Source organism: Podarcis vaucheri, assembly GCF_965113315.1.
Source record: "Podarcis vaucheri genome assembly, chromosome: 7".
In the NCBI taxonomy this organism is placed as follows: Eukaryota; Metazoa; Chordata; class Lepidosauria; order Squamata; family Lacertidae; genus Podarcis; species Podarcis vaucheri.
Genome location: NC_138765.1, coordinates 5,630,351 through 5,656,026, shown reverse-complemented (window position 1 = coordinate 5,656,026; position 25,676 = coordinate 5,630,351). Strand labels below are relative to the sequence as shown.

At 46.6% G+C, this 25,676-nt stretch overlaps 1 protein-coding gene across 1 annotated transcript; it reads left to right on the top strand.

Annotated features, from left to right (window-relative positions):
• Positions 1–844: 844 nt before the first annotated feature.
• Positions 845–19,488, top strand: LOC309536836 (cytochrome P450 2G1-like). The gene is made up of 9 exons (XM_082231195.1): positions 845–1,081; positions 8,781–8,943; positions 9,053–9,202; positions 10,267–10,427; positions 11,500–11,676; positions 13,862–14,003; positions 15,029–15,216; positions 17,348–17,489; positions 17,939–19,488. The coding sequence occupies exons 1-9, from the start codon at positions 902–904 to the stop codon at positions 18,118–18,120; spliced, it is 1,485 nt and encodes a 494-aa protein (XP_082087321.1). The 5' UTR covers positions 845–901; the 3' UTR covers positions 18,121–19,488.
• The last annotated feature ends 6,188 nt before the right edge of the window (positions 19,489–25,676 follow it).

Genomic DNA, 25,676 nt, shown 5'->3' with positions numbered 1-25,676 from the left:
CCTTTTTGGCTTGACCTTCCCAGATTTATTGAATGCTTCAACGGTTGGTACGCAGGATTGTATTCCAGACCCTCCATCTAGCATTTTGGAGCAACCGGGCACATCTGCAGCTGGGCAGCAATACTGGCAGTCGCCCTAACACACGCTCCCAGTCATCATGTAACAAAAAGTCTATGCCAAGTTCCGCAGGTGGTGGGATCTCTTTCACTAGACCTAATCGCTCTGCTCCACAGCGGCAGGTTATAGATGATCCTCGTATAGTCCAGCTGTTGTAGGCTGCGCTTTAGTTAGCTGGCCACATTTTTGATACCCCTGTGTTGTTCCTTGTATTAATGAAGAAAGCTGGAAACTGCAAGCTGAAAACAATTTTTTATTTAGCTGTAACACAGAATACGTTAACCATGAGCAACCTTCCTCAGATTCTGGCTGTTTCCCTCTCTACTCCAGCCAGGCCTCTCTCCAATCCTTCTTCCTTCCAGCCCCTCCACTCAAAGGAGGCTATTAGTCTTGCAATCATCCTCAAAAAATAAAATTTCATAACAACTTTGGAAGCAATACGCAATTGTCAGGAGAGTTCAAATGCGGACAACGTGACTATTGACTAGAAACCACTAGATTAAAAAGTTTAAAGTCAATGGCATGGAAATCGTTTACCCACATCACGAAGAATGTGCACACAAACTCTCGTGCTCCTGGAACAAATATTCACAATCCTGATAACCAGGAAATAGATGATTAACTTTTGGCACAGGTTTATTGGGATTAAAGCGCTCAACAGGTTGGCCTTGTGGAGTTACATAATGCAGAAGGTGGGGCCAAATCCAGCCTTGATTCAGTATCTAGAACCCTGTCAAAATGGGACAGTTGTCTGCACTGCGACAGACTGGTAGTGACCTCCATCATGGATCCGGCCAGCATTGTAACTCTCCTTCTTGTCATCTGCCTGACTTGGCTCCTCATTTCGGCAGCAGTGAGGAGCATATCGAGCCATGGGAAGCTGCCCCCTGGACCCATGCCGCTCCCTGTGATTGGAAATTTCCTGCAGATCAAGTCATCAGAAACTTTGAAATCCCTCCTCAGGGTGAGTTGACTGCCTCTGGGAACCAGGGGCAGAAGGCGCAGTCAGTTTTGGCTCTCTGCTTCTCAGTTTTCCAACCTTAAATTCAGTTCTCAGTATTTCTGGAGAAATTAGCAAACGATTTTTTTAAAAAAGAAATCTTCATGGAAATTTACCAGCATTTTAGTCCAAATGTCTCCTTATAAACACATCCCCCCTCGCATGCCCGTTGACTAATGTGCACATTTTTTCAAGTGATTTCCCTGAATATTTCCATTTGCATGCATCCTTTCCTATGGTGTCTTCATTTGTCATTGTCTGGCTGGAGATCTGCGTTGCAGAACCTGGATCCATGTGCTTCAGTTTGTGCATGGTTTTGGAAAGTGAAAGGTTGGTAGATTAGCCTTCTAATGAAAGCGAAACCAGATTTCTCCTCTAGCCCTTCTAGGAAAAGAGCACCCAGGAGTCAAAGGGAAATTCAAATAATTGAGATGCACGGAGGCATCAGTTTGCCTCCATCTCTCTCCTCTTCCATCTCCACCCTTTCTCTTGCACAGGAATATGCTCAAAATACAGTGCTTCCCCAAATAAGCGTCTCTGTGTCTTCTTTGTGGCTTACTGGATATTCCTGTCTCTCTGCCTCTCACCAAAACACCTTCCTCCATCTCTCTCCTTGTATCCCTGCCTGCCTGCCTCTGGTTGGGTAGATTAGATGACGGTTGCCCTGTCCGTCCAAAAGCTTTTATAAAGAGAGACACCTTTGATGAAACCTGCCTCCCCTTCTTTTCATACACAAGGGAAGTAGATAGCAAATTTCTCCCACCCGTTTCCAAAGAGGTCTGTGGACAGCCTACAATGACCCATTAATGTTCTAAGATGATGTAAAATGACACTATAACATCAATGCTATGTTTGTTTGTTTTTTGCAGAGACTGCACTAAATTTTATTTTTTTTAAAAAGGAGAGTTGACACACTTGGTAATCTTTTGCTTCTCTTTTCTTTGGATCCATATGTTCACCCATTTGCCTGATGCCAGCTTGGTTAAATGACACACAAAAAAACTCTGTTAGGGTTCATCTACTCTTACCTTTGTGCTGCCTTCTCTTGGCACAGGTCCGTTTTTGAAAGCTCCCTGTTTGAACACTTTCCCTATTTGGCCCTGGTGCTTTCCCCATGAAAGCCCGCTCTTTACTACAGAATCAAGCAAACTGCAATCCTCAAAAAACCCAAATTGCTGTTTGTTCCGATTCAGCATTAAAGAGCAGGTTTTCCTGGGGAAAGTGGAGGTGCCAAAAGAGCGTTACTGTGAGTAGAAGTAACAGTAGTAAATCCACTTGCCTGCCTTTGCAAGGTTGTTGTGAGGGCCAAATGTTGAGGTGCACTTTCAGCACTCAGCAAGCTAAGCATGATTCTTGCTAACTTCTGAAAGCATTTTTTCTTTTTCTTTTTAAACAACTCAACAGCAATCCTACATGTTATCTTTCACAACCCTCCCCTTCTTTTTAAACTTTCCAACCTGTTTTGCATCCTGGTAGGCAGCATTTAACTAAACAGCATTTAACTATAAGGTCCAAATAGTTAAAGCTCTGGTTTTCCAAGTAGTGATGTATGGAAGTGATAGCTGTACCATAAAGAAGGCTGACTGCCAAAGAATTGATGCTTTTGAATTCTGGTGCTGGAGGAGACTCTTGAGAGTCCCAAGGACTGCAAGAAGATCAGACGCTTCCATTCTGAAGGAAATCAGCCCTGAGTGCTCCCTGGAAGGACAGATCCTGAAGCTGAGGCTTTTTGGCCACCTCATGAGAAGAGAAGACTCCCTGGAAAAGACCCTGGTGTTGGGAAAGATGGAGGGCCCAAGGAGAAGGGGATGACAGAGGACGAGATGGTTGGACAGTGTTCTCAAAGCTACCAGCATGAGTTTGACCAAACTGCGGGAGGCAGTGGAAGACAGGAGTGCCTGGGGTGCTCTGCTCCACGGGGTCACGAAGAGTCGGACACGACTAAACGGCTAAAAAACAACAGGCAGCTTTTTGGAGACTCTAATTTTGGATAGAATCCTAGAATTGCAAAGTTGGAAGGGGGACCACCTGGGACAACCAGTCCAACCCCTGGCAATGCAAGGATCTTCTGCCCAACACGGGACTCGAAACCACGTGTGACGAAAACGTTGGGTTTTGCTGGACCGGTTGGATCAATAAGCATTTCTTTCTTTCCCTGCCAGCAAATGGTTAATGAACGGCAGCCTCCGACTGGCCGCGGTTCCAGGAGGGAGCGTTTAAAAGGAGAGGATTTGAAGAGAGACAAGAGGGTTGAGAGGGTTGGTTGAGGTGGGTTGGAATTGAGGTTGGGAGATAGAGTAGGAGACGGGTTGAGCTTGGCTTTAACCATTTGCCTTTGAGCAAGAACTGCGCATTACAGTGGAAATTGTTAAGCAACACTGCTCCCCCTTCGATGCTCAGCTATGGTTCCCCTGGTGATGAAATACTGGTGTGTCAACATAGTGAGGCTTTTTGTTCAGGTGTTGCTGGCATCATATTTCATAAATGTCTCCATTTATTTAAATATTTGTACTCTTACTTTTTTTGTTCAATAGCAGGATCCTCAAGGCAGCTCGTCGGAGGTCTTGTGGTTTATTTTCCCCTGGAAAGAGAAATGAATCAGGTGGTGGGAGGATTTTGTTTTCCCCCCTCAAGTAATATTTATCGAATTTTCCACTTTTTTCATATTCACATTTTGTTACATAATTCTATAGCTTATTACTCGATAAGAGCATCGACCTCCCTCCGTCCCTTTTTCTGACATCCACACATCTTTCTATACTCTTCTCATTTCTATAATCAGTTATTTACCTTCGATCTTATTGCAGTATTTCACCTTGTTATCGGTAACTCAGTTCCTTATATTTACATTACAAAACATTTCAGTTCAAGCCTGCAAAGGTTTTCAAATGTTTACAATTGTCTTTCATGTAAAATATAAATTTGTTCCAGTCCTTTTGAAACAGTCCGTCACGCTGTGGGGAGGATTTTGAGCAGCAAAATGGTCCACGAAAAAAGGATTAAGGGTCTGGGAATGCCAGCCACTGATTTAACCAAATTTACCCTCCCTGCCCAGCACCTTCTTTAAAGAAAAATAAAAGTGTTGGATGATTCATTCTCCCACCTAATACAGAGTTTGGCTCTATAAGAGAGAGAATGCTCATCTGGCTAATGAAAGCCTGAAGTGGGACTCTGAGCCAGGTCTCATAGAAATTATAGAAAGGGAGTTGGGAGGGAACCCCAGGGGTCATCTAGTCCAACCCCCTGCAGTGCAGAAATCGCAGCTAGAGAACCCCTGGCAGATGGCCATCAAAAGCCTGGCTCAAAACCTCCAGGGAAGGAGATATCACCACCTTCCAAGGGAGTCCATTATGTCAGCATCGCCCTTGAGCCAGAGCCACGAACTGGACTCATCCACTTCAGCCCCGACTGGGCTAGGCGAGCTGGGTAGCACTTCCAGAGACCACCTTCTGCACAGGAACAGGTCAAAGTGCTGTGGACTCACAGCTTAGAGTTGTGAGCACCGAATTCACTCCCACAAGAAGACAGTCGCCGCACAGCAGAGTATAGCAGAGCATAAACGACTCGGAGAGCAGCTCTGTAGAATATCTTCTTTATTCTATCTACAACTATAATACACAACTATATACAGAGCTAAATGAGGTCTAAACGAAAATGCTGAACCGCACTGAGTGTCTGCAGCTGCTCTTAGCAGCAATCTTACCTATACACACGATCTCTCTCTAACACTCAGTCTCTCTCTCTCTCTCTCTTTAATGTGAGACTGGAGCGGAATAAGTAGAGAGCAGAAACCGCCCCTCCTCTCTGGAGAACAAGCAGAGAACATCAGCAGATTCTTGGATATGGGAGGGGTGAAATCTCCTCACATTCCACTGTCAAACAGCTCTGACCCTCAGAAAGTTCTTCCTAATTAAGAAAAACATTTTAACTAATGCAAATCTTGTACTAATCGATTCCTTCCTTTTCTCCCAGATTTTCAACTTTGACTGAATACCGCTCCAAGTTTGTTTTTTTAATAATTATATTCAAATATTTTCTTCACATTTTTAGTTATCCTTACCCCTAAACATTTCACCATCTGATTTGCTATAGGAATACCCAATAATTTAGAGGCTTCTAGTTGAATTTTAGGTTTCACATTTAAACACATCATTGACGATTTATTAAAATTAACTTTTAACCCGAGTAAATTGATTTTATACCTTCTAGAAAAGGCCCTCTTATTCCTACCTTCTCCATGCACTTTATAAGGAAGTGCCAGGACACATTCTCGAAAGCCTTCTCGGCATCTATAAAGACTAAGGCAGCGGGGATATCAATTCTAAAATCCAAGTATTCAATTATGTTAATTATATGTCTTACGTTATCCTTAATCTGCCTGCCGGGCAGGAAACCGGCCTGGTCCTTGTGGATCGCTCTGTTCAAATATTTCTTTAATCTGCTAGCCATTATTCCTGCAAAGATCTTGTAATCATCATTGAGCAGTGATATTGGTCTAAAGTTCTTTATATCGAGCGCATCCGAATCTGCTTTCGGGATTACAGTAATGTATGCCTCTCTCCATGAATCAGGTATTTCTCCCCCTTGTAGAATATTATTCATTACATTGCACAAAACCGGGGCCAGATGTTCCTCTAGGGTTTTATAATATTTTTGAGACAGGCCATCCGGGCCTGGGGCTTTCCCCGGTTTCATTTTCTTAATTGTGTTCCTGACTTCTTCCACCGTTATTAGATCATTTAAGAGTGCCTTTTCTTCTAATAATAATTGTTCCCCTCCACTGCTTTCCAGATACCTATTAATAGTAACCTAACTAACTCATTCAAGATCACTAAAGGTACAAGACAGGGGTGCCCTTTGTCACCCCTGTTATTTATCTTGGTTCTGGAAGTTATACTAAACAGGATAAGAGAAACATCGGAAATAAGAGGTATTAGAATAGGCACAAAAGAATATAAAGTTAAGGCCTACGCCGATGGCCTAGTAGCTTCAATAGAAGACCCCGCAAAAGGGATTAACACAATGATTGAGTTAATGGAAACGTTCGGTAAATTATCCGGTTTCAAACTGAACAAAACTAAAACGAAGATGTTGATAAAGAACGTAGACGAACAATTAAAAAATAAAATCGAGATGGAATCCGGGATAATGGTTTCGAAAAAGGTTAAATATCTGGGTATCTGGATTACCTCAAAAAATATAAATCTGGTGGAAGACAACTATAACAGAACTTGGAGAGAGTGCAAAAGAGACATGGATAGCTGGAGCAGATTACAACTTTCCTGGGAGGGTAGAATGGCTGCCATCAAAATGAGTATCCTTCCAAAAATGATATTCCTATTCCAAAATATACCAGTTGTTAGGGGCACAACAATGTTTAAAGACTGGCAGAGGACCCTCTCCAGGTTTATCTGGCAGGGTAAAAGGGCCAGAATTAAATATAAGCTGCTTACTGATAAAAGGGAAAGAGGAGGGTTTGCAGCCCCAAACTTGCAATTATACTACGAGGCCTCGTGCCTCTGCTGGATTAAGGAATGGATAGTACTGGACAATACTGATCTATTGGACTTGGAGGGTTTCAATGCCAGACATGGGTGGCATGCGTACCTGTGGCAGGATAAGGGGAAAATACACAAAGGATTTTCCAACCACATTATAAGAGGAGCGCTGCTGGAGGTGTGGAACAGGTGCAAAAGATTAGTAGAAAAAGATACCCCTTGGTGGCTATCACCTGTTGACATCCTAGTAACTAAAAAACTAAACATGGAAGGTAAAAGGTGGACATATGCTGACCTCCTAAGAAAATCAGATAAAGGATGGGAAATTAAACCATACGAAGAACTAAAAGATAAATTAGCGGGATGGTTACAATACCACCAAATTAATGCTATCTGGAGGGAACATAAAAAAGCCGGAATGAGCAATAACAAATCTAAATTCCAATTAGAAATAATAGAAGGAAAATCTAAACTCCTAACTAAAATGTATAACCAGTTACTAGATTGGGATACAATGGATGAGGAAATCAAAGATGTTATGATTAAATGGGCCATAGACTTAGGACACCCCATTGAACACGAAAGATGGACAAAATTATGGACTAAAGATATGAAGTTTTCAGCCTGCGTCAGACTCCGAGAAAACATGGGAAAGATGATGTACAGGTGGTACATCACACCAAAAAAACTAGCCAAAATGTATAAAACCGGGGACAAGACGTGCTGGAAGTGTAAGAAGAAAGAGGGAGATTTCTTTCATATGTGGTGGTCCTGTGAAGAAGTTAAAAGGTTTTGGGGGATGGTGTATGATGAGTTAAAAAAGATATTAAGGTATACATTCCCTAAAAAGCCCGAGACATTCCTTTTAGGAATGATAGGAGAAGAAATTAAAAAAGACGATCAAACCTTTTTTCAATATGCAACAGTATCCGCAAGGATACTGTTAGCACAGAACTGGAAAGTATCTAGTATCCCAACGATCAGCGATTGGCAGAACAAATTAATTGAACACATGGACATAGCAATGATGACTCAAAAGATCAGGCAACAGAGAAATAATAAATTTACTAACGACTGGAATAAATTTCTCTCATATATGGAGTTGACTTCGGGAAATGTAAAAATTACAGTTGGTATGATATAAAAACCGCGAGGTCTGAACAACGACTAGATGAAGACACTGCTGAATATATTGCTGAGTTATGGCTCTTGACGTGGTGGTGGGAAGTCAATAATGTAATGGATTTGTATAAGGTTTGTGTACTTAAGTAGTAAGGAACTCAAAATTGGTTTTGTATTTTAATTTTTTCTTTATATTTGAGGTATGGATGTTTTTTAAATGTTGAATTACAATAAAGGTTTTTTAAAAATTTAAAAAAAAAATTAACTTTTAACCCAGCCGCCTGAGGGGGGGGTTCACTGTTTGTGTTTTGGTGGTTGGTGGCGGAGAAAGGGGGTGCCCTCCTCTGCACGCCTTCCGGCTTGTCAATATCCTTCTTCAACTGTGGTGCCCCAAACTGGACATAAGACTCCAGGTAGGCTCTGAACAAGGTGGAATAAAGCAGTACTATGACTTCCCTTGATCTGGAGACTAAACCTCTGTGGAGGAAGCCTAGAATTGCATTTTCAGCCTAGAGTCACGTTTTAGAGCCTTCTGGGTCAGAGCCGTTTCAAAAGACAACATTAAAACCATTTCTGTCCACACACCACAATAGGGTTTGGTCAGAAATGACATCTAACCTTGCAGAACTGCCCCACGAGCATCTTAACACTTGCAGAGCCAGTCTGTGTGGGACATACCAATCTCAAAATTTTATCAAAACAGGAATGGAAACTTGCTTTCATGCATTTTGTCCTCTTGCTTGATAAAGTGCATTTTGGTGGCAGGTAGAGGCCCTCTGAGCATGTGCTGAAAGCCACCTGCCTGGCATATCTCTCCTTCCCACAAAATAAGAGACTGGTGGAATTCAGTGAACATATTTTAACAGAGAGATGAATGTTCGCACTGCCCTGTTGGATTAGACAAAGGCCCACCCTGATTCCAGCATTTATGCTGCCGGCTTTCGTAAGAGTGCCAATGAACTGTAAGAAAAAGAAGCAGTGGATTAAAGACTGCTCTGTTGTTTAAATTTTAAAAAGTAGCCTTTGGCCTTTCTCCTGTGCAGCTGCGCGACAAATACGGCCCAGTGTTCACCGTCTACTTTGGAAATCGCCCGATTGTGGTCCTCTGTGGACATGAAGCTGTGAAGGAGGCCCTGATAGACAAGGCAGAAGAATTTAGTGGAAGGAAAACCAACCCCACGCTGCAAAGGACCTTTGATGGTTATGGTGAGGAGGAGGAACCAGGGTGGTCCGACTTGCAACGCAGGAGTCTTGTGTCTGCTGTTTCCTGGCTGCTATTCAATCCCTCTCCCCTTTCTCCTCCCCATACCTGCAGGGGTGGCGTTTTCTGAGGGAGAGCGCTGGAAGCAGCTGCGACGCTTCTCCCTCACCGTCTTGAGGAATTTTGGCATGGGGAAAAGAACAATTGAGGATCGCATCCGGGAGGAAGCCCAGTTCCTGCTGGAGGAATTTCATAAGACCAACCGTGAGTAGGCCAAGTGAAGGGCAGGGAAGAGGAGGTCAGAACCACGAGCTCCAAAGCCCAGACAGGCTGGGGAAGGGAAGGCTTTTTGTCCCGAAGGCAATGACAATTTCTGGCCTCCAGAAGGATAACAGGCAGGGAGGGAAGAGCACATACATTGCCCCCCAAAATAACGGATAAGTAGAGATAGGGAGACGCGGGTGGTGCTGTGGGTTAAACCACAGATCCTAGGACTTGCCGATCAGAAGGTCGGCAGTTCGAATCCCCACGACAGGGTGAGCTCCTGTTGCTCAGTCCCTGCTCCTGCCAACCTAGCAGTTTGAAAGCACGTCAAAGTGCAAGTAGATAAATAGGTACTGCTCTGGCAGGGAGGTAAACGGCGTTTCCGTGCGCTGCTCTGGTTCACCAGAAGCGGCTTACTCCTGGTGGCCACATGACCCGGAAGCTGTACACCGGCTCCCTCGGCCAAAAAGCGAGATGAGCGCCACAACCGCAGAGTTGGCCACCACATTTACCTTGCCGCCAGAGCGGTACCTATTTATCTACTTGCACTTTGACGTGCTTTCGAACTGCTAGGTTGGCAGGAGCAGGGACTGAGCAATGGGAGCTCACCCATCACGGGGATTCGAACTGCTGACCTTCTGATCGGCAAGTCCAAGGCTCTGTGGTTTAACCCACAGCGCCACCCGCATCCCTAACATGTGTAATACTATTATCCAATAAAAGTAGAGTTTGGAATAGTCCTCTGTGGCAAATATGTAATGAAACATGGTTGGGAGGCCCAGAGCCAAAGCACAAATTGTTTAAAAGGCCTGGGTGAGTAAAAAGGCATTCACTAGATGCAACAAAAGAGAGACCATAATGATAGCGCTGAGAGAGCTCTCTGGGAAGGCTGCTCCATAGCCAGCGAAGGTCTTCATTCTAGTAGCCTGGTCAGCAATAGGTATCTTAAGTTCTGGGTGGGTATTGCAGATGATCTTTTGAGAATAGTTTGGGAGAGGACTTTGCAGGTGTTCCACAGTTCCTCACACTTCAGCACAATGCCTCTTCCTTCCCTGGCATTGCAGAGAAGCCTTTCGACCCCACCTTCACCCTCAGCCGCGCCGTCTCCAACGTTATCTGCTCCATCGTCTTTGGTGACCGCTTTGACTACGAAGACAAGGATTTCCAGGCCCTGATGAAGATGATGAATGACAGCTTCCGGGAGATGAGCACCGCCTGGTCTCAGGTACCCGGTCTCAAAGCAGACAGAGCACAAATCCATTTCCCAATCAGACACCCTCCTGATATTGTTGGAATGGAGCTCCCATCATCTTAATCATCCCTGAGCATTGGCCTTGCAGGCTGTGCTCTGTGCCTGATGGGATTTGGAGTCTAAGCTCATGTGGAGAGCAGAAGGCCACCAGGCTGGACAAGGGTCTGAAAGCCAGCCGTAGTTTATAACAGCTACTTATCATCTAGTGGGGCCTCCTTGGCTTGCAAGGAAGTCTCCTGACCCTCAGGAGGCATTCCTGGTCAGCTGCCGGTGCATAGCTGTCGACCGTCCCTTATTTGGCGGGGAAGTCCCTTATCCCAGTGCTGTGTCCTGCTGCTGTCCTTTATTGATGATGTCCCTTAAATTTCCCGGGTTTCAAAGGAAGCAGCTCCTCTCCCTTCCTCCCTGCCGGCCAGGGAGGAGGGAGGCTCAAACTGTGTTGCTTGGCTGCCCGGCCCGACCCCCTCCAGCCTCGGCCCCCAGGAGCCCCTCCCCGCCGGGACTGAGGAGCCTTAAGAAGAGAGCGAGGGCAGCCATAGAGAAAGCAGTTCAGAGAGAGGAGATGGGGGAGCCACGGGCAGGTGTTCCAAGGGCTAACCTTAGAGGGGGGAAAGCGGAGGAAGGACTGCAAGCACTTCTACCATAGATTTGTAGTGGTAGACTAGCATAGATGGACTGATCTGTGGGTCTACTTCGGGCACTATCCCCCCCCTTCCTTCCGCCCCACCTGATGGAACTGAGAGCTACAGATGGAGCACGAGAGAAAAGATACAGAACTGCAGCAGCATCTTCGTAGCTTAGACTTTGTTTTGCGCGAAAAGTGGTGGCTGCTTGTAGTTATTTAATTGCAGTGTTTCATCAGATGGTGTCTTGAGCAGCAACCTCTGGAAACAAAGGGCCAAAAACTGGCGCTGCTCTCCAAAATTATCTGGTCCCTTTTAACTTCGTATTTCATCTGGTTGGCTATTTTTGAGGCTGCTGGTCGCTTATTTTCAAATCTGTAAGTTGACAACTATGTGCCGGTGCCTTTTCTTTCTTCATGCAGTTCTATGACATGTATGCCAGCATTCTGAAGTACTTTCCAGGGCCACACACCAAGATCTATGACATTCTGGAAGACATGAGAGCCTACATTGCCAAGAGAGTGAAGAAGAACAAGGAGACGCTTGACCTCAATGCCCCTCGTGACTTCATTGACTGCTTCCTCATCCAGATGGAAAAGGTACCCTGTTGGCGTATGACATGAGGTGGGATTTCCACAGGAAGCTATAGGGTTCACACAAGGCTCACTAAGTCGCGCATCACTTACAAAGTGTTGCAATCTCTAGACTGCCACAGGGGCTCTGCAGATTCTGCTGCTTGCTAACACACACCTTGCTGATAATGCACTTTGCAACTGCTTCATGAATAGGTGTGCCACCATTTCAGTCACAGATGAACCTAGAGTGTGCAGGTGATGGTTACAGGTGATGAGTGGTATTGGCTTAGGCATTGGTCCTAACTGACTATATCCGACTTCAGCCTGTCCGCTAGAAGTTCAGGAAGGGTTAACCACCAGTAGGGGGAGTCCTGCTGATGCACATCAACTGGGAACTCTCAAGGGGTCACCGCTAGGGGGCGTGCCTTAGGCCCTCACCTCCTCAGGCTTCGGACAGGGCCACACCCCCCGGAATCCTTTATCGAACTGCCCTTCAATATGCGGGCCAGGTGATGGCGCTACCTCCCCTCTTCCATCTACAGATCAATACCAATGCTTAACTGCCAATACCAAGAAAGTTGTGATGATTTGCTACGAGGTAGGCGAAAACCAAGTGGCTGGTGCCAATTTCCCAAGTGGAAAAATTCCTACCAGGCCCCTCAACAACGACCAACCAAAGTCCATAGCAAGGTCAAAGAGCGAAAACCTCATAGGGCGTTAGGGTGGGAAAAGCAGGAACAGCTGGCAGGTGGCAAAGAGGGTGATCCCTGGCCGTGTCCTCCTTTAAATAAGGCAGGCCACACCCCCAGAGCCAGCTGATTTGGCTGGCCAGGAGGTGAAGCGGCCAGGAATCCCCCCAATTGCGCGGGGGCCGGGGCCATGAAGCCCGCAACTCCACCTCCTCCAAAGGGCGGAAGTGGCTTTCTGCAATGTGTTCTTGCCACAGTAATAGTGCATTAATTGTGAGTCTCTTTTGCTTTCCTAATTGTTCTGTAATGCTTCCCCAATGCTACCATGCTATTGCTGTCCGGAGGGGCTGGAGAGCTACAAAAGCAGTACACAAAAATAAACCAGAATGTTTGTTGTATGAAAAGTTAAGGGCTGATTTCGGTAAGAAGTTACAGGGTACGCACTCCTTTGAAATGAAGCAGTGTGACCACCCCAAAACTTTTGCAGGTGCAAAGAGTATTGAAAGCTGAATTGTGTACATTGTGAATGCACAGTAAAACGGATCTCTAGAGAGACCAACTGAACCTCATACATTTATTTATCTGCATTGCTTCTCCAATATACATCAATATACATTAGAAAGCCTTCCGGCAGTCCCCTCACTGTGGGAAGTGAAACTACAGGGAACCAGGAGCTCGTCCTACACTCAGTAGGACCCAGGCAGAGACACATGCATGACTGGCATGTTCTCTCCCTCCTGGTCGTTCATTCGGGAGCTTCATAAGCTTTCTTCAGCCTGAACATCACAGCGACTGATGCCAACAGACATTGGCACATTTAGGGATCCGCAGAGTCTTCGCAGTTCGCGTGACAGACCTCAGCAACTCAGCATTTTGGCTAATCTACTTTATTTACATATAAACACACACGGAGCACTGCAACACGGCTCCCTCTCTCTCTAGCATCAGACAGCAAAAAGGAAAAGAACAAAGGAAGATAGTCCCACTTCACGGAACACAGTAACACAAGCTTCCTGTCTCCGTCACTTCCCACTCTGTGGAGTCAAAACACCACCGTCATGTGATAGACAACAATCCCATGACTGCAATCACGGAGCAGGAATTCTAACATACAGAAGACCTTTTTGGTAGTCACACCCACCCCATGGAAAGCCCTCCTGGAAAACGTCAAAGAGTTCAACAGCTATATAATTTTTCACAGACATCTGGAGGCAGCCCTAGTTTGAGAAGCTTTCACTGGTTGTTGTTGGTTTTCCGTATTTTTGTTGGAAGCCACCCAGAGCAGCTGGGGCAACCCAGTCCGATGGGTGGGGCATAAGAAATTTATCACCATTATCATTAATGATCTGATGGGGTGACATGTGTCCAGCTTGCCTAGTTTCTCTACACCCCCATCAGACAAGTGACGTCCTTCTTCCATAAAAGGACTTTAACAGAGGCAGCAGCCCTGAAACCTACTCCCCCTACGTCTCACCCCTATGTGGGAATCCTGATGACATTGGCTTCCTGTTTGTCTTCAGGAGAAAGGCAACCCGTCCAGCGAATTCAACACCAAGAACCTAGAACTCACCACACTCAATTTGTTCTTTGCTGGGACGGAGACCGTCAGCTCCACCCTGAGATATGGGTTTCTGTTTCTGATGAAACACCCCGAAGTACAAGGTAAGGAAGGGAACCAGCACACTGCCGCCAGGCTGATGAAAGCCCAACCTAGCCTGTTGGGGGGGGGGAGTGAGTGAGTGAGTAAGGGGGAGATATGACAGAGGTGTGTAAAGTTAGGCTTGGTGTGGAGAAAGTGGGCAGGAACAGTTCTAACCCAACAGAGCCATCCAGTGAAGCTGAATGTTAGGGATACACAGTGATGAACTATGGAACTCACTGACACAAGATGTTGTGATGGCCACTGGGACAGATTTAAAAGAGGACTAGACCAACCCATGGAGAATAAGACAAACCATGGCTCTTAATCACTAGGGCTATGTTGTACTTTCACTGTTGGAGGCAGATATGCTTCTGGGTCCCAGTTGCTGGGAACTGCAAGTCAAGAGAGTGCTGTTACATTCAGCTCATGCTGATGTTTAGTTGGTGACAGGGAGACCAGGTTGCTGGAATGCCTGGGTCCCCCTTTGGCCTGACCCAGCAGGGCTTTTTATACATGCTGTTTTTATTCCCTGTATTTTAATAAACTTGCGGGTTTTTTAAGGATTGTTTAGTTCCATCTGAGTTGAATTAATTATTGAATTGAATTGAATTTTATTATTACGGTCACAGACCAGTTCCGGCTCACTTACAATATCAGGAAAATCATAAAACGCAATAGGAATACATTGAATTGCTATTGGGTATAACAGAGACAATTCATATATAGGGGCAGTTAAAAATATATATTAAATCTTGATCACTAAAATATAACCTAAAATTGCGCGGAAGCAGCAAAACGCGATTCGCGCATGTGCAGACGCACCGTCGTGTCTGTGAACGGGGCTCCAGATCAGATCCCGTTCACATCCAGAGGCACCATTGTAAACGGATAGCTCAGGCAGTGGACTACGAGACTCGGGGTGATGGATTCAAGCCCCATGTTGGGCCAAAGATCCCTGCATTACAGTGGGTTGGGCTAGATGACCCTCGTGGTCCCTTCCGACTCTGATTTTCTGACCCTTCTCTGATCTAAATGCATTGGGCAGCAAAAATGCACCACGAGATTGACCAAGTGATTGGCCAGAACCGTGCCCCCAACATTGAAGACCGGGGCCAGATGCCTTATGTGGACGCTGTCATCCACGAAGTGCAGAGGGTCAGTGACCTCATCCCCATGAACGTGGCCCACTCTGTGATGCGCGACACTGAATTCAGAGGCTACATCATCCCTAAGGTATCCGTTGTGGGGCAGAGGGGATAAAAGGTGTGTGGGACACAAGACAATGGGTTGTTGTTGTTGTTGTTTAAAAGAGATTGCGTGGCGAGTTCCCACCAGTGGAATGAACGACACACAACACCATAATTAAGGTTAATGGGCTGAAATTGTCCACAACTTTATTGGTTACAGGTAAGAGCGGTATTGGCTTAGGCATTGGTCCTATCAGACTATCCGGCTTCAGCCTGTTTGCTTGAAGACTGGGAAGGGTTAACACCAGCAGGGGGAGCCCTGCTGATGCACATCAACTAGGTAACTCCCCCGGGGTCGGGGGTGTGCTTTAGGCCCTGACCTCCATAGGCTTCGGACAAGGCAACACCCCCCGGAATCCTTTACTAGACTCCCCTTCAATATTTGGGGGAGGTGATGGCACTCCTCCCCCCCGACAGATCTACATAACAATACCCCTACCAGTGCCTAACCGCCAATCCCAGGAAAGTTGTGACGATTTGCTACAAGGTAGGCAAAAAACCAAACGGCCAGTGCCATTTTGCCAAGTGGAAAAAATTCCTACCAGGCCCCTTAACGGCGACCAACCGAGGTCCATAGCAAGGTCAGAAGGAAACCTTGAAGGGTGGGCGGGTGGGAAACCAGGCAGCTGAGCGGTCCAAAGAGGGCGATCCCAGGTCGCGCTTGCCTTAAATGGGGCAAGCCACACACCCCGAGCCAACTGATTGGATGGCTCAGGGGATGACGCGGCCCGAGGATTCCCCCAGATTGCGCGGGGCTGCAAGACAGCCTCCCGAGGTCGGAAGTGGCTTTAGCAACATTCACAGATTTGTGCCTTTCCACCAACATCTGCCCCCAACCGCAACAGTTGAGTCTTCATCCGGCACAGAATCAACCTATTGGAGGCAGGATGAGGTGATGTTGGCTCCTGTTATTGGCGAGTATTTGGCAAAGGAAAAGGACTGGACGCCCTCCAGGAGAGTCTAAAAGATTTGCCAATCCGTTAAGCAGCCTTCACCAAGCTGGTGCCCTTGAGGTGTCTCGCATGGCCATGCTGGCTGGGATTGACCAGAGTTGCATTTCAAAACATCTAGAGGGTACCAGGTTGGCAAAAGCTGCCAACATATCACTTAAAAACAACAACAACACAACAGCCAATCCTCAAAGGATGACCAGGGCCCAGTTGGTAAAGTCTCACGCTGCGGCTATGGGGACCATAGATGTCAACTTACAGATTTGAAAATAAGGGACCAGCAACCTCAAAAATAAGGGATCAGCAGCCAAAATAAGGGATTTTCAGAGCACAGCTATGTTCAGCTTCTGAGCCCAGCCAGCAGCCAAACGAAGCCTCAAGCGGTGGTTCCCACAGCGCAGCAACCCGGCAAAGGGGATGCAGCAAGGGAAACCACCGTCACCTCTCCGCTGGGAAGCACTGAGCAAAGGCGAGTCCCCAGGAAACGCGGCCGATTTGATTGGCACAAGGCATGCAAGCTCCACCCCCCAGTCGTTCTTAGACTCCTTATTGGGTGAGCAACGCAGCCAAGCAACACAGTTGGAGCCTCCCTCCTCCCTGGCTGGCAGGGAGGGAGGGAGAGGAGCTGCTTCCTTTGAAACCCGGGACATCATCAATAAGGGACAGCAGCGGGACACGGCACTGGGATAAGGGACTTTCCCATCAAATAAGGGACGGTTGACAGCTATGATGGGGACACATCTGTCCTCCAACACCTGGTCTCTAGTCCTCACCCTCCAGACATGCCGCTTGAAGCATCTGGCTCACTCTGCCTAATGGCAAGGCTGGACCTCCTCTTGGCTTAAGCTGAACTACAGCCAGAGGTGGAATGCCTCCCTGACCCCAGACGGATGCCCACAGTGGTGCTTCTGTAGAGTCGGGGGATGGGGACCTGTAGATCAACTGACCGTTTGACCAGATTGCATGAGATTTCTGTGGGTCAGCTACCCACATGGTGCCTTCACATTCAGGCAGGGCAGTCTGTAGATGTCACAGGGAGGAGTTGGCCGGTGGTCGAATGTGGCTGGCAATCCACCAGTTGAGAGAAGGGGTGGAGAGCTTCTCTCTCTCGACTTTCCCTGAATCTTTGCATTTCTGATCTCAATATTCTCTCCCTCTTTTTCCTAGGGGACAGAAATCTATCCTATGCTCCACACTGTCCTGTTCGACCCCAAGAAGTTTAAAAGCCCATTTGCTTTCAACCCAGAAAACTTCCTGGATGAGAATGGGCGCTTCAAGAAGAACGACGCTTTCATGCCATTCTCCTCAGGTAGATTAATAATAATAATAATAATAATAATAATAATAATAATAATAATAATAAATTTATTATTTATACCCCGCCCATCTGGCTGGGTTTCCCCATCCACTATGGGCGGCTTCCAACAGAATATTAAAATATCTATTAAACATTAAAAGCTTCCCTAAACAAGGCTGCCTTCAGATGTCTTCTAAAAGTCTGGTAGTTGTTTTCCTCTTTGACATCTGGTGGGAGGGCATTCCACAGGGCGGGTGCCACTACCGAGAAGGCCCTCTGCCTGGTTCCCTGTAACTGGGCTTCTCGCAGCGATGGAACCGCCAGAAGGCCCTCTCCGTTCACATGGATTTCAGCTGTTCCATTCACACCCCAAGGACATTGGACTTGAACTAAACCTGGCCTCTAACCCCAAATCCCATGTCTTCCCCCCCCTGCTGATTCCTCTCCCTTTCGCCTTGCAGGGAAACGGGTGTGTCTGGGTGAAACATTGGCCCGAATGGAGCTCTTCCTTTTTTTCACCACCACCCTGCAGAGATTCCGGCTGAAGCCCCTTGTGGACCCCAAGGACATTGACACAACCCCCCAGGAGTGCGGCTTTGCTACCATCCCGCCCTTCTACAAGCTCTGCATCGTCCCGCGTTGAGTGGAGACCAAATCTTTCCTCCCCTGCCACTGTGCTCTTGCACAATGTGGTCTCTCTGGCTGCTCAGGGAGAGGGGAGCGGTCTTCTTCCCTTCCCTGGCCCTCGCCCAAGGGCTTTTGTAAGGGCCGGCTCAAGATTTTGCTCTCAAATTACGCCTCGTTCCTACCTGTGGACTGGGCTTCCTTCGGCTGGGTTTATGCCTCTCTGCGTTTATCATCCTTCTTTCCCCATTGCTGCCCTTCCCATCCTCTCCTCTGCTGAGCCCAAAGAACTTTGGTGCATCTTGAATTCCCATCTCCTCACAAAGGGTGTTTAAGCTTTGACCTTACGCCTGAAAAGAAAAGAAAAACTTGCAGCATTTGCTTCTGGACTTGTTGGTTGTTATACGCTTCAGACCTTGTGGGGGGCCAGACTATATTTTTTGGGGAAATATGAACGAGTTCCTATGCCCCACAAATACCCCAGAGATGCATTTTAAATAAAAACACACATTCTACTCATATAAATACATGCTGATTCCCGGACCGTCCACAGGCCGGATTTAGAAGGCGATTGGGCAGCATCCGGCCCCCGGGCCTTAGTTTGCCCACCCAAGGCTTAGAACATCTAGATGGGAAAGGGTTTGCTGGTAATTTTCTTGCATTGCTTTGCTGTGTGATGGATTATTTATGACATTTTGTTGTGCTATCTTGAGTTTGGAGCCTGCAGAGGAAGTAATGAATATCAGAGCCTAGAGCAACATGCCAAGATTGTTGTTTTTGTTGTGGATGTTTTCTGTCTGGACTAGAAGACGCCAGGCATATGAGAATTCCCCCTGGTGAGTTTCTGAGCCACACCAGTCTCTCAGAATCCTGTGCTCCATGGTTGCCAACTCCACTTTCCACCTCCCTCTCCTCAGCCCCCAGCACCCAAGAAGAGAATGCAAAGCACAGCATGCAAGGAAAGAAGAATCATTTGTGATCTAACAATGCTAGAGAAATATTTGCATAAAGCTTGGTGACACATACTTTTTCCACAGTTCTGTCGTGGTCAGAGTTAAAGATGGCATCTAAATGCTAAGATTGACAAGAAGCATACATATATTTAAAAATATACAGTGGTACCTCGGGTTAAGTACTTAATTCGTTCTGGAGGTGCGTTCTTAACCTGAAACTGTTCTTAACCTGAAGCACCACTTTACCTAATGGGGCCTCCCATTGCCACCGCGCTGCCGGAGCACGATTTCTGTTCTCATCCTGAAGCAAAGTTCTTAACCCGAGGTACTATTTCTGGGTTAGCGGAGTCTGTAACCTGAAGCATATGTAACCTGAGGTACCACTGTAGTAAGTAATTTCCACGCATAATAAAATGAAGGACCGATTATGCAAATGAGTCAGAGGTTACTTTGTTAGAGCAAAAGTGAGATTCTATGTACTTTTACTCAAAAATAAGTTCCACTATGAACAGAGGAGCTTCTTTCTCAGAAGGTGGACACAGATGGCACATTAGACTTTTTACAGGATGGGATGGTCATTTGAATTTAGCCTTGGAGAGATAAATAAATATTTGCATGCAATGAGTTTAAATCAAAACAAAACAAAACAACCCAATAGTCTTAACAATTTGTTCCTTTGTTATGAAGAGGCAGTTTGAAGTGGAAAGGCAGCACAGGGCTTGAGTGAACACCTACTGTATTTTTCGCTCTATAAGACGCACCAGACCACAAGACGCACCTAGTTTTTGGAGGAGGAAAACAAGAAAAAAAATATTCTGAATCTCAGAAGCCAGAACAGCAAGAGGGATCACTACGCAGTGAAAGCAGCAATCCCTCTTGCTGTTCTGGCTTCTGGGATAGCTGTGCAGCCTGCATTCGCTCCATAAGACGGACACACTTTCCCCCTTACTTTTTAGGAAGGAAAAAGTGAGTCTTATAGAGCAAAAAATATGGTACATAGCCACTTGGCAGCCCTCGATGCAAGTTATATAATCAGCAAATGGTCCACAATTTAGTCCGCTTGGAAAATGGCAGCCTGAGCAGGGAAAACCACCAAAACCATCATCTGCTTTGTGTAATCTGTGCACGTTGCTTAGACAGCGAGATACTCCACCCCCCTTTCCAGCCAATCAGCCTTGAATGGAGAAGCACACTAAATCATGTCCCGCAGAGCTAGGCTGGCAGTCCTGAGATGTTCTCTGACACTTTTTGATCCTGCCCCAAATTGTTGGAGAATTTCAGCCCCCACCGAGGAATATCCATCTGCAGGGCAGCTGGAGGATTAAAGGCAGAAGCATGGACCCAGCCCAGAATATTTAAGAAGAGTTGAAGTGGGACATGGAGGAGGAGGAGTTTGGATTTGATATCCCGCTTTATCACTACCCAAAGGAGTCTCAAAGTGGCTAACAATCTCCTTTCCCTTCCTCCCCCACAACAAACACTCTGTGAGGTCAGTGGGGCTGAGAGACTTCAGAGAAGTGTGACTGGCCCAAGGTCACCCAGCAGCTGCAGGTGGAGGAGCGGGGAAGCGAACCCGGTTCCCCAGATTACGAGTCTACTGCTCTTAACCACCACACCACACTGGCTCTCCCCTTCCACCAGGGATGACACTAGGCTTTATTTCACCTGGGTCAAAGACACCATTTGACAGCACCCCCACCTATTTGTGTACACACACACAGGCTGGGAGCCTCAATGGTGCCTCTCTAGAGGCTTCAACTGGGGCAAAAAATGTGGCTAGTCCCCACCCCCCAATTGATGCTTATGGTGCTGGAGGAGACTCTTGAGAGTCCCATGGACTGCAAGAAGATCCAACCTCTCCATTCTGAAGGAAATCAGCCCTGAGTGCTCACTGGAAGGACAGATCCTGAAGCTGAGGCTCCAAGACTTTAGCCACCTCATGAGAAGAGAAGACTCACTGGGAAAGACCCTGATGTTGGGAAAGATGGAGGGCACAAGGAGAAGGGGACAACAGAGGACGAGATGGTGGGACAGTGTTCTCGAAGCTACCAGCATGAGTTTGGCCAAACTGCGGGCGGCAGTGGAAGACAGGAGTGCCTGGCGTGCTCTGGTCCAGGGGGTCACGGAGAGGCGGACACGACTAAACGACTAAACAACAAAGTCCCCACCCCCAACCCCATAGCTACAGTTCTGCCTTCCACTCTCCACTCCCTAATCCCATTGCTTCCCCCATCCACCAGTAGGAATAAGCTACCAATGTAAGTTTCTTTCAGAATTAACTGAACCAACATTTCTCAGAACATTTCTGGGAATACTCCCTCCCCATCTGTATGAACTGCTGAAGATCTCTGCCTCGTTATAGAATCACATAATTGCAGAGATGGAAGAAACCTCCAGCCCAAGCCCCTGCAATGCAAGAAACTCAACTATACAGGATCATACAGGACAGATTGCATTCCAACCTCTGCTTTAAAATCCCCAATGAAGGGTAGTCCTCCACATCTTGTGGCAGTCAGTTCCACTGTCAAACAGCTCTTACAGTACTAAAGTTCTTCCTGATGTTTAGTCAGAATCTGGTGTGTGTGTGTGTGTGTGTGTATGTGTGTGTGTGTGTGTAACATGAATCCATTATTTTGGTTATTTCTCCAGAGCAGGAGAAAACAAGCTTGTTCCTTCTTCCCTACTACAGCCCTTAAGATATTTGAAGATGGTCATCATATCTCCTCTCAGTCTCCTCTTTATCAGGCTAAATTGGGTATAATTCCCTCAACCATTCCTCATAAGGCTTGGTCTCCAGACCCTTGATCACCTTGGTTACCCTTCTCTGCACACGTCAATATCCATCTTAAATTGTAGCACACAGAACTGGACACAGGACTCCAGGTGTAGTCTGACCAAGGCAGAATAGAGTAGGATTATACGAAATGATAATCTTTATTGTCATTGTCCCATACAGAACAACGAAATTGAAAAAATCTACATCAGACATTCAAAAACCAACAATCCTGCTATCCCAGCTATCCCAAGCTAGTTAGCCCCCTAAAAACTCTGATACCCCATAATTAAATACAATATACTCCCATAGAGACTACCTTAAAGGTAAAGGGACCCCTGACCATTAGGTCCAGTCGTGGCTGACTCTGGGGTTGCGGCGCTCATCTCGCTTTGTTGGCCGAGGGAGCTGGCGTACAGCTTCCGGGTCATGTGGCCAGCAGGACTAAGCCGCTTCTGGCGAACCAGAGCAGCGCACGGAAACACCGTTTACCTTCCTGCCGGAGCGGAACCTATTTATCTACTTGCACTTTGACATGCTTTCGAACTGCTAGGTTGGCAGGAGCTGGGACTGAGCAACGGGAGCTCACCCCGTCGCGGGGATTCGAACCACCGACCTTCTGATCAGCAAGTCCTAGGCTCTGTGGTTTAACCCACAGTGCCACCCATGTTCCATAGAGACTACCTTACACTTCGTTTAAAACCCAAATCACATTTGGATGGAAACTGTTTCTCAGGCGGCTAGTCCTAGTCTTTATAACCCTGGACCTTCTTCCAGAAGGCAGAAGCTGAAAGAGATCATTTCTGGGGTGAGCACTATCTCTGCAGCTTTCTTGTGACACCTGGAAGTGTAGATTTGATCCAAGGTGGGAAGAGTGCACCCAATTATTCTCTCCGCAGTCTTTACAACCCTGGACGGCATTGTTTTTTCCCTGACCGTGCAGCTCCCAAACCACACACAGAGACCATAATTTAATAAACTATCCACAGTACAATGGTAAAATGCCATCAACAGGTCTTTTGAGAGATTGTTTTTCTGGAAGATTCTCAGAAAATATAATCTCTTCTGTGCTCTCTTCATCAGGTCTTTACTGTTTTCTCCCCAGGCTAGGTCATCTTCCCTTGATCTGGATACTAGTCTTAGAATCAAAGAGTCATAGAATGGTGGAGTTGGAAGAGACCCCCAGGGGTCATCCAGTCCAACCCCCTGCAATTCAGGAATCTCAGCTAAAGCATCCATGACAGATGGCCAGCCAACCTTTGCTTACAAACCTTTAAAGAAGGAGAGTCCACAACCTCCCGAGGGAGACCCTTCCACTGTCAAACAGCTCTTACTTGTGTTGATGCAGCCTAGAATATCATTAGATTTTTTTGCTGCTGCATCATACTGTTGACTGACATCTGAAGACAGCCCTGTTGAGGGACATTTTTAATAATTGCTGTTTTATCATGTTTTTAATACAGTGGTACCTTGGGGACGCGGGTGGCGCTGTGGGTTAAACCGCAGAGCCTAGGACTTGCCGATCAGAAGGTCAGTGGTTCGAATCCCCGTGATGGGGTGAGCTCCTGTTGCACGGTCCCTGCTCCTGCCAACCTAACAGTTTGAAAGCACATCAAAGTGCAAGTAGATAAATAGGTACCACTCCGGCGGGAAGGTAAATGGCTTTTTCGGGTTACGAACGATTGCAACCTGGAATTAAGTTGTCCAAGCTCTCAGAAGCCTCACCGCTGCCTGGATCCAAGCCCCAACGTCCGCGGGGCCTGCAGAGGCTCTGCGACTGGGCTACAGCCGCGGAAGTTCTCTGAGGCCTCCGCGAATGCCGGGAGTCAAGCCGATTGTGATTGTGGAAGAGGAGCCTATGCCCCCATCCAAACAATGACTATCATCAGCGCAGGTAAGAGGAAAAAATTTTCATTTTGTACTGTTTTATTGATTTCATGTTATGGATCAATGAACTCATTCGATACTAAAATTAATGTAAAATTGCTGTTTTAGGGGTCGCTTTTCATCGTCCTGTTCCTTTTTGCGTTTTAGTTTGTGTGGCTTTTTCGTTTTTTTGACTGTGACTTGTTTTTCATGTTATGGGACTGACTTGTGACTTCGCTTTTGTGACTGTGGCTTGTGACTTCATTTTTGTGACTTGTTTTTGTGACTGTGCAGAACCCAGTTCAGCTACTGGTTGATCGTGTGACTTCAGAAATGGATAAAAGCCCCCCATCCAAACTGACTATCATCAGTGCACGTAAGAGAGAAAAAATGTTAATTTTTTTCATCTAAAATACTGTCTTATTTATTTTATAGTACAGTACATTGATTACGCGGGTGGCGCTGTGGGTAAAAGCCTCAGCGCCTAGGGCTTGCCGATCGTAAGGTCGGCGGTTCGAATCCCCGCGGCGGGGTGCGCTCCCGCTGCTCGGTCCCAGTGCCTGCCAACCTAGCAGTTCGAAAGCACCTCCGGGTGCAAGTAGATAAATAGGTACCGCTTACCAGCGGGAAGGTAAACGGCGTTCCGTGTGCTGCGCTGGCTCGCCAGATGCAGCTTTGTCATGCTGGCCACGTGACCCGGAAGTGTCTCCGGACAGCGCTGGCCCCCGGCCTATAGATGTGAGATGGGCGCACAAACCCCAGAGTCTGTCAAGACTGGCCCGTTCGGGCAGGGGTACCTTTACCTTTACCTTTACATTGATTATTGCCTTAATTTTATGGATCAATGGTCTCGTTAAACAGTAAAATTTGTGTTAAATTGCTGTTTTAGGGGGTGTTTTTCATCGTCTGGAAAGGATCAATCCACTTTCCATTACATTCAATGGGAAAGTCCGCTTCAGGTTAAGAACAGACTTCTGGAACCAATTAAGTACTTAACCTGAGGTACCACTGTATTCTGTTGGGAGCCTCCCAGAGTGGCTTGGGCAACCCAGTTTGATGGCACATGGGTGGCATACAAATAATAAAGTTGTTGTTGTTCAGCATACAAATAATAAAGTTGTTGTTGTTGTTGGGCATACAAATAAAAAAGTTGTTGTTGTTGTTCTCATGTTCGGCTTGTGGTCTACTACGACCCCTAGATCCATGAAAGTTAAGTACACTTCAGGTTTGCAGCTGCGTGTGGCTAAATTAGGTAAGAAAAACCAACTCATAAACACACACACACACACACACACACACACACACAGTAAAATTACAGTTACTGTATTGGCCCGAATATAAACTACACCTGCAAATAAGCCGCACCTTTAAAATTCAAGGGAGGGGGAAGTAGGAAAAAAGACAATACCTGAAGATAAGCTGCTCCCTTAAAATTCCGCAGGCACTCGCGCCTATAAATGGCAAATGTAGAAGAAAATCCCACGGGTACCATTCTCCCACGCTCCTGGGTTGCTCTCGGGGGGGGGGGGAGCCGCGTCGCTTTGACGGCCTTCCCCCCTTCCCCATTATTTCCAGCGGTTTGGGGGAGGCTTGGGAGCTGCGGTTGGGACAGCTGCTGTTGTCCTGCACCCCCAACCCCCCTTTGGGCAACTGTTTCAGCAGTGATATTATAAAGTCACGAATATAAGCCACACTTTAACTTTTCACAGTCGCAATTTGGGGGGACAGTGCGGCTTACATTCGGGCCAGTACGGTATATAATAAAATATATTTTGATTGCAAACAAAAAACAAAAACCTTTTCCGTACTAGTTGATGATGCCACTATATTATGAGAGTCATGTTGGGTGCTGAAGAACAGAAAGGGGGTGAATAAGAGGTAGGAGCAAAGCTGAGCTTAGACCTTTTCACCTGGAAGCCTGCAGGTGAATTCCCGTATTTTTCGCTCTATATGACACACTTTTCCCCTCCTAAAAAGTAAGGG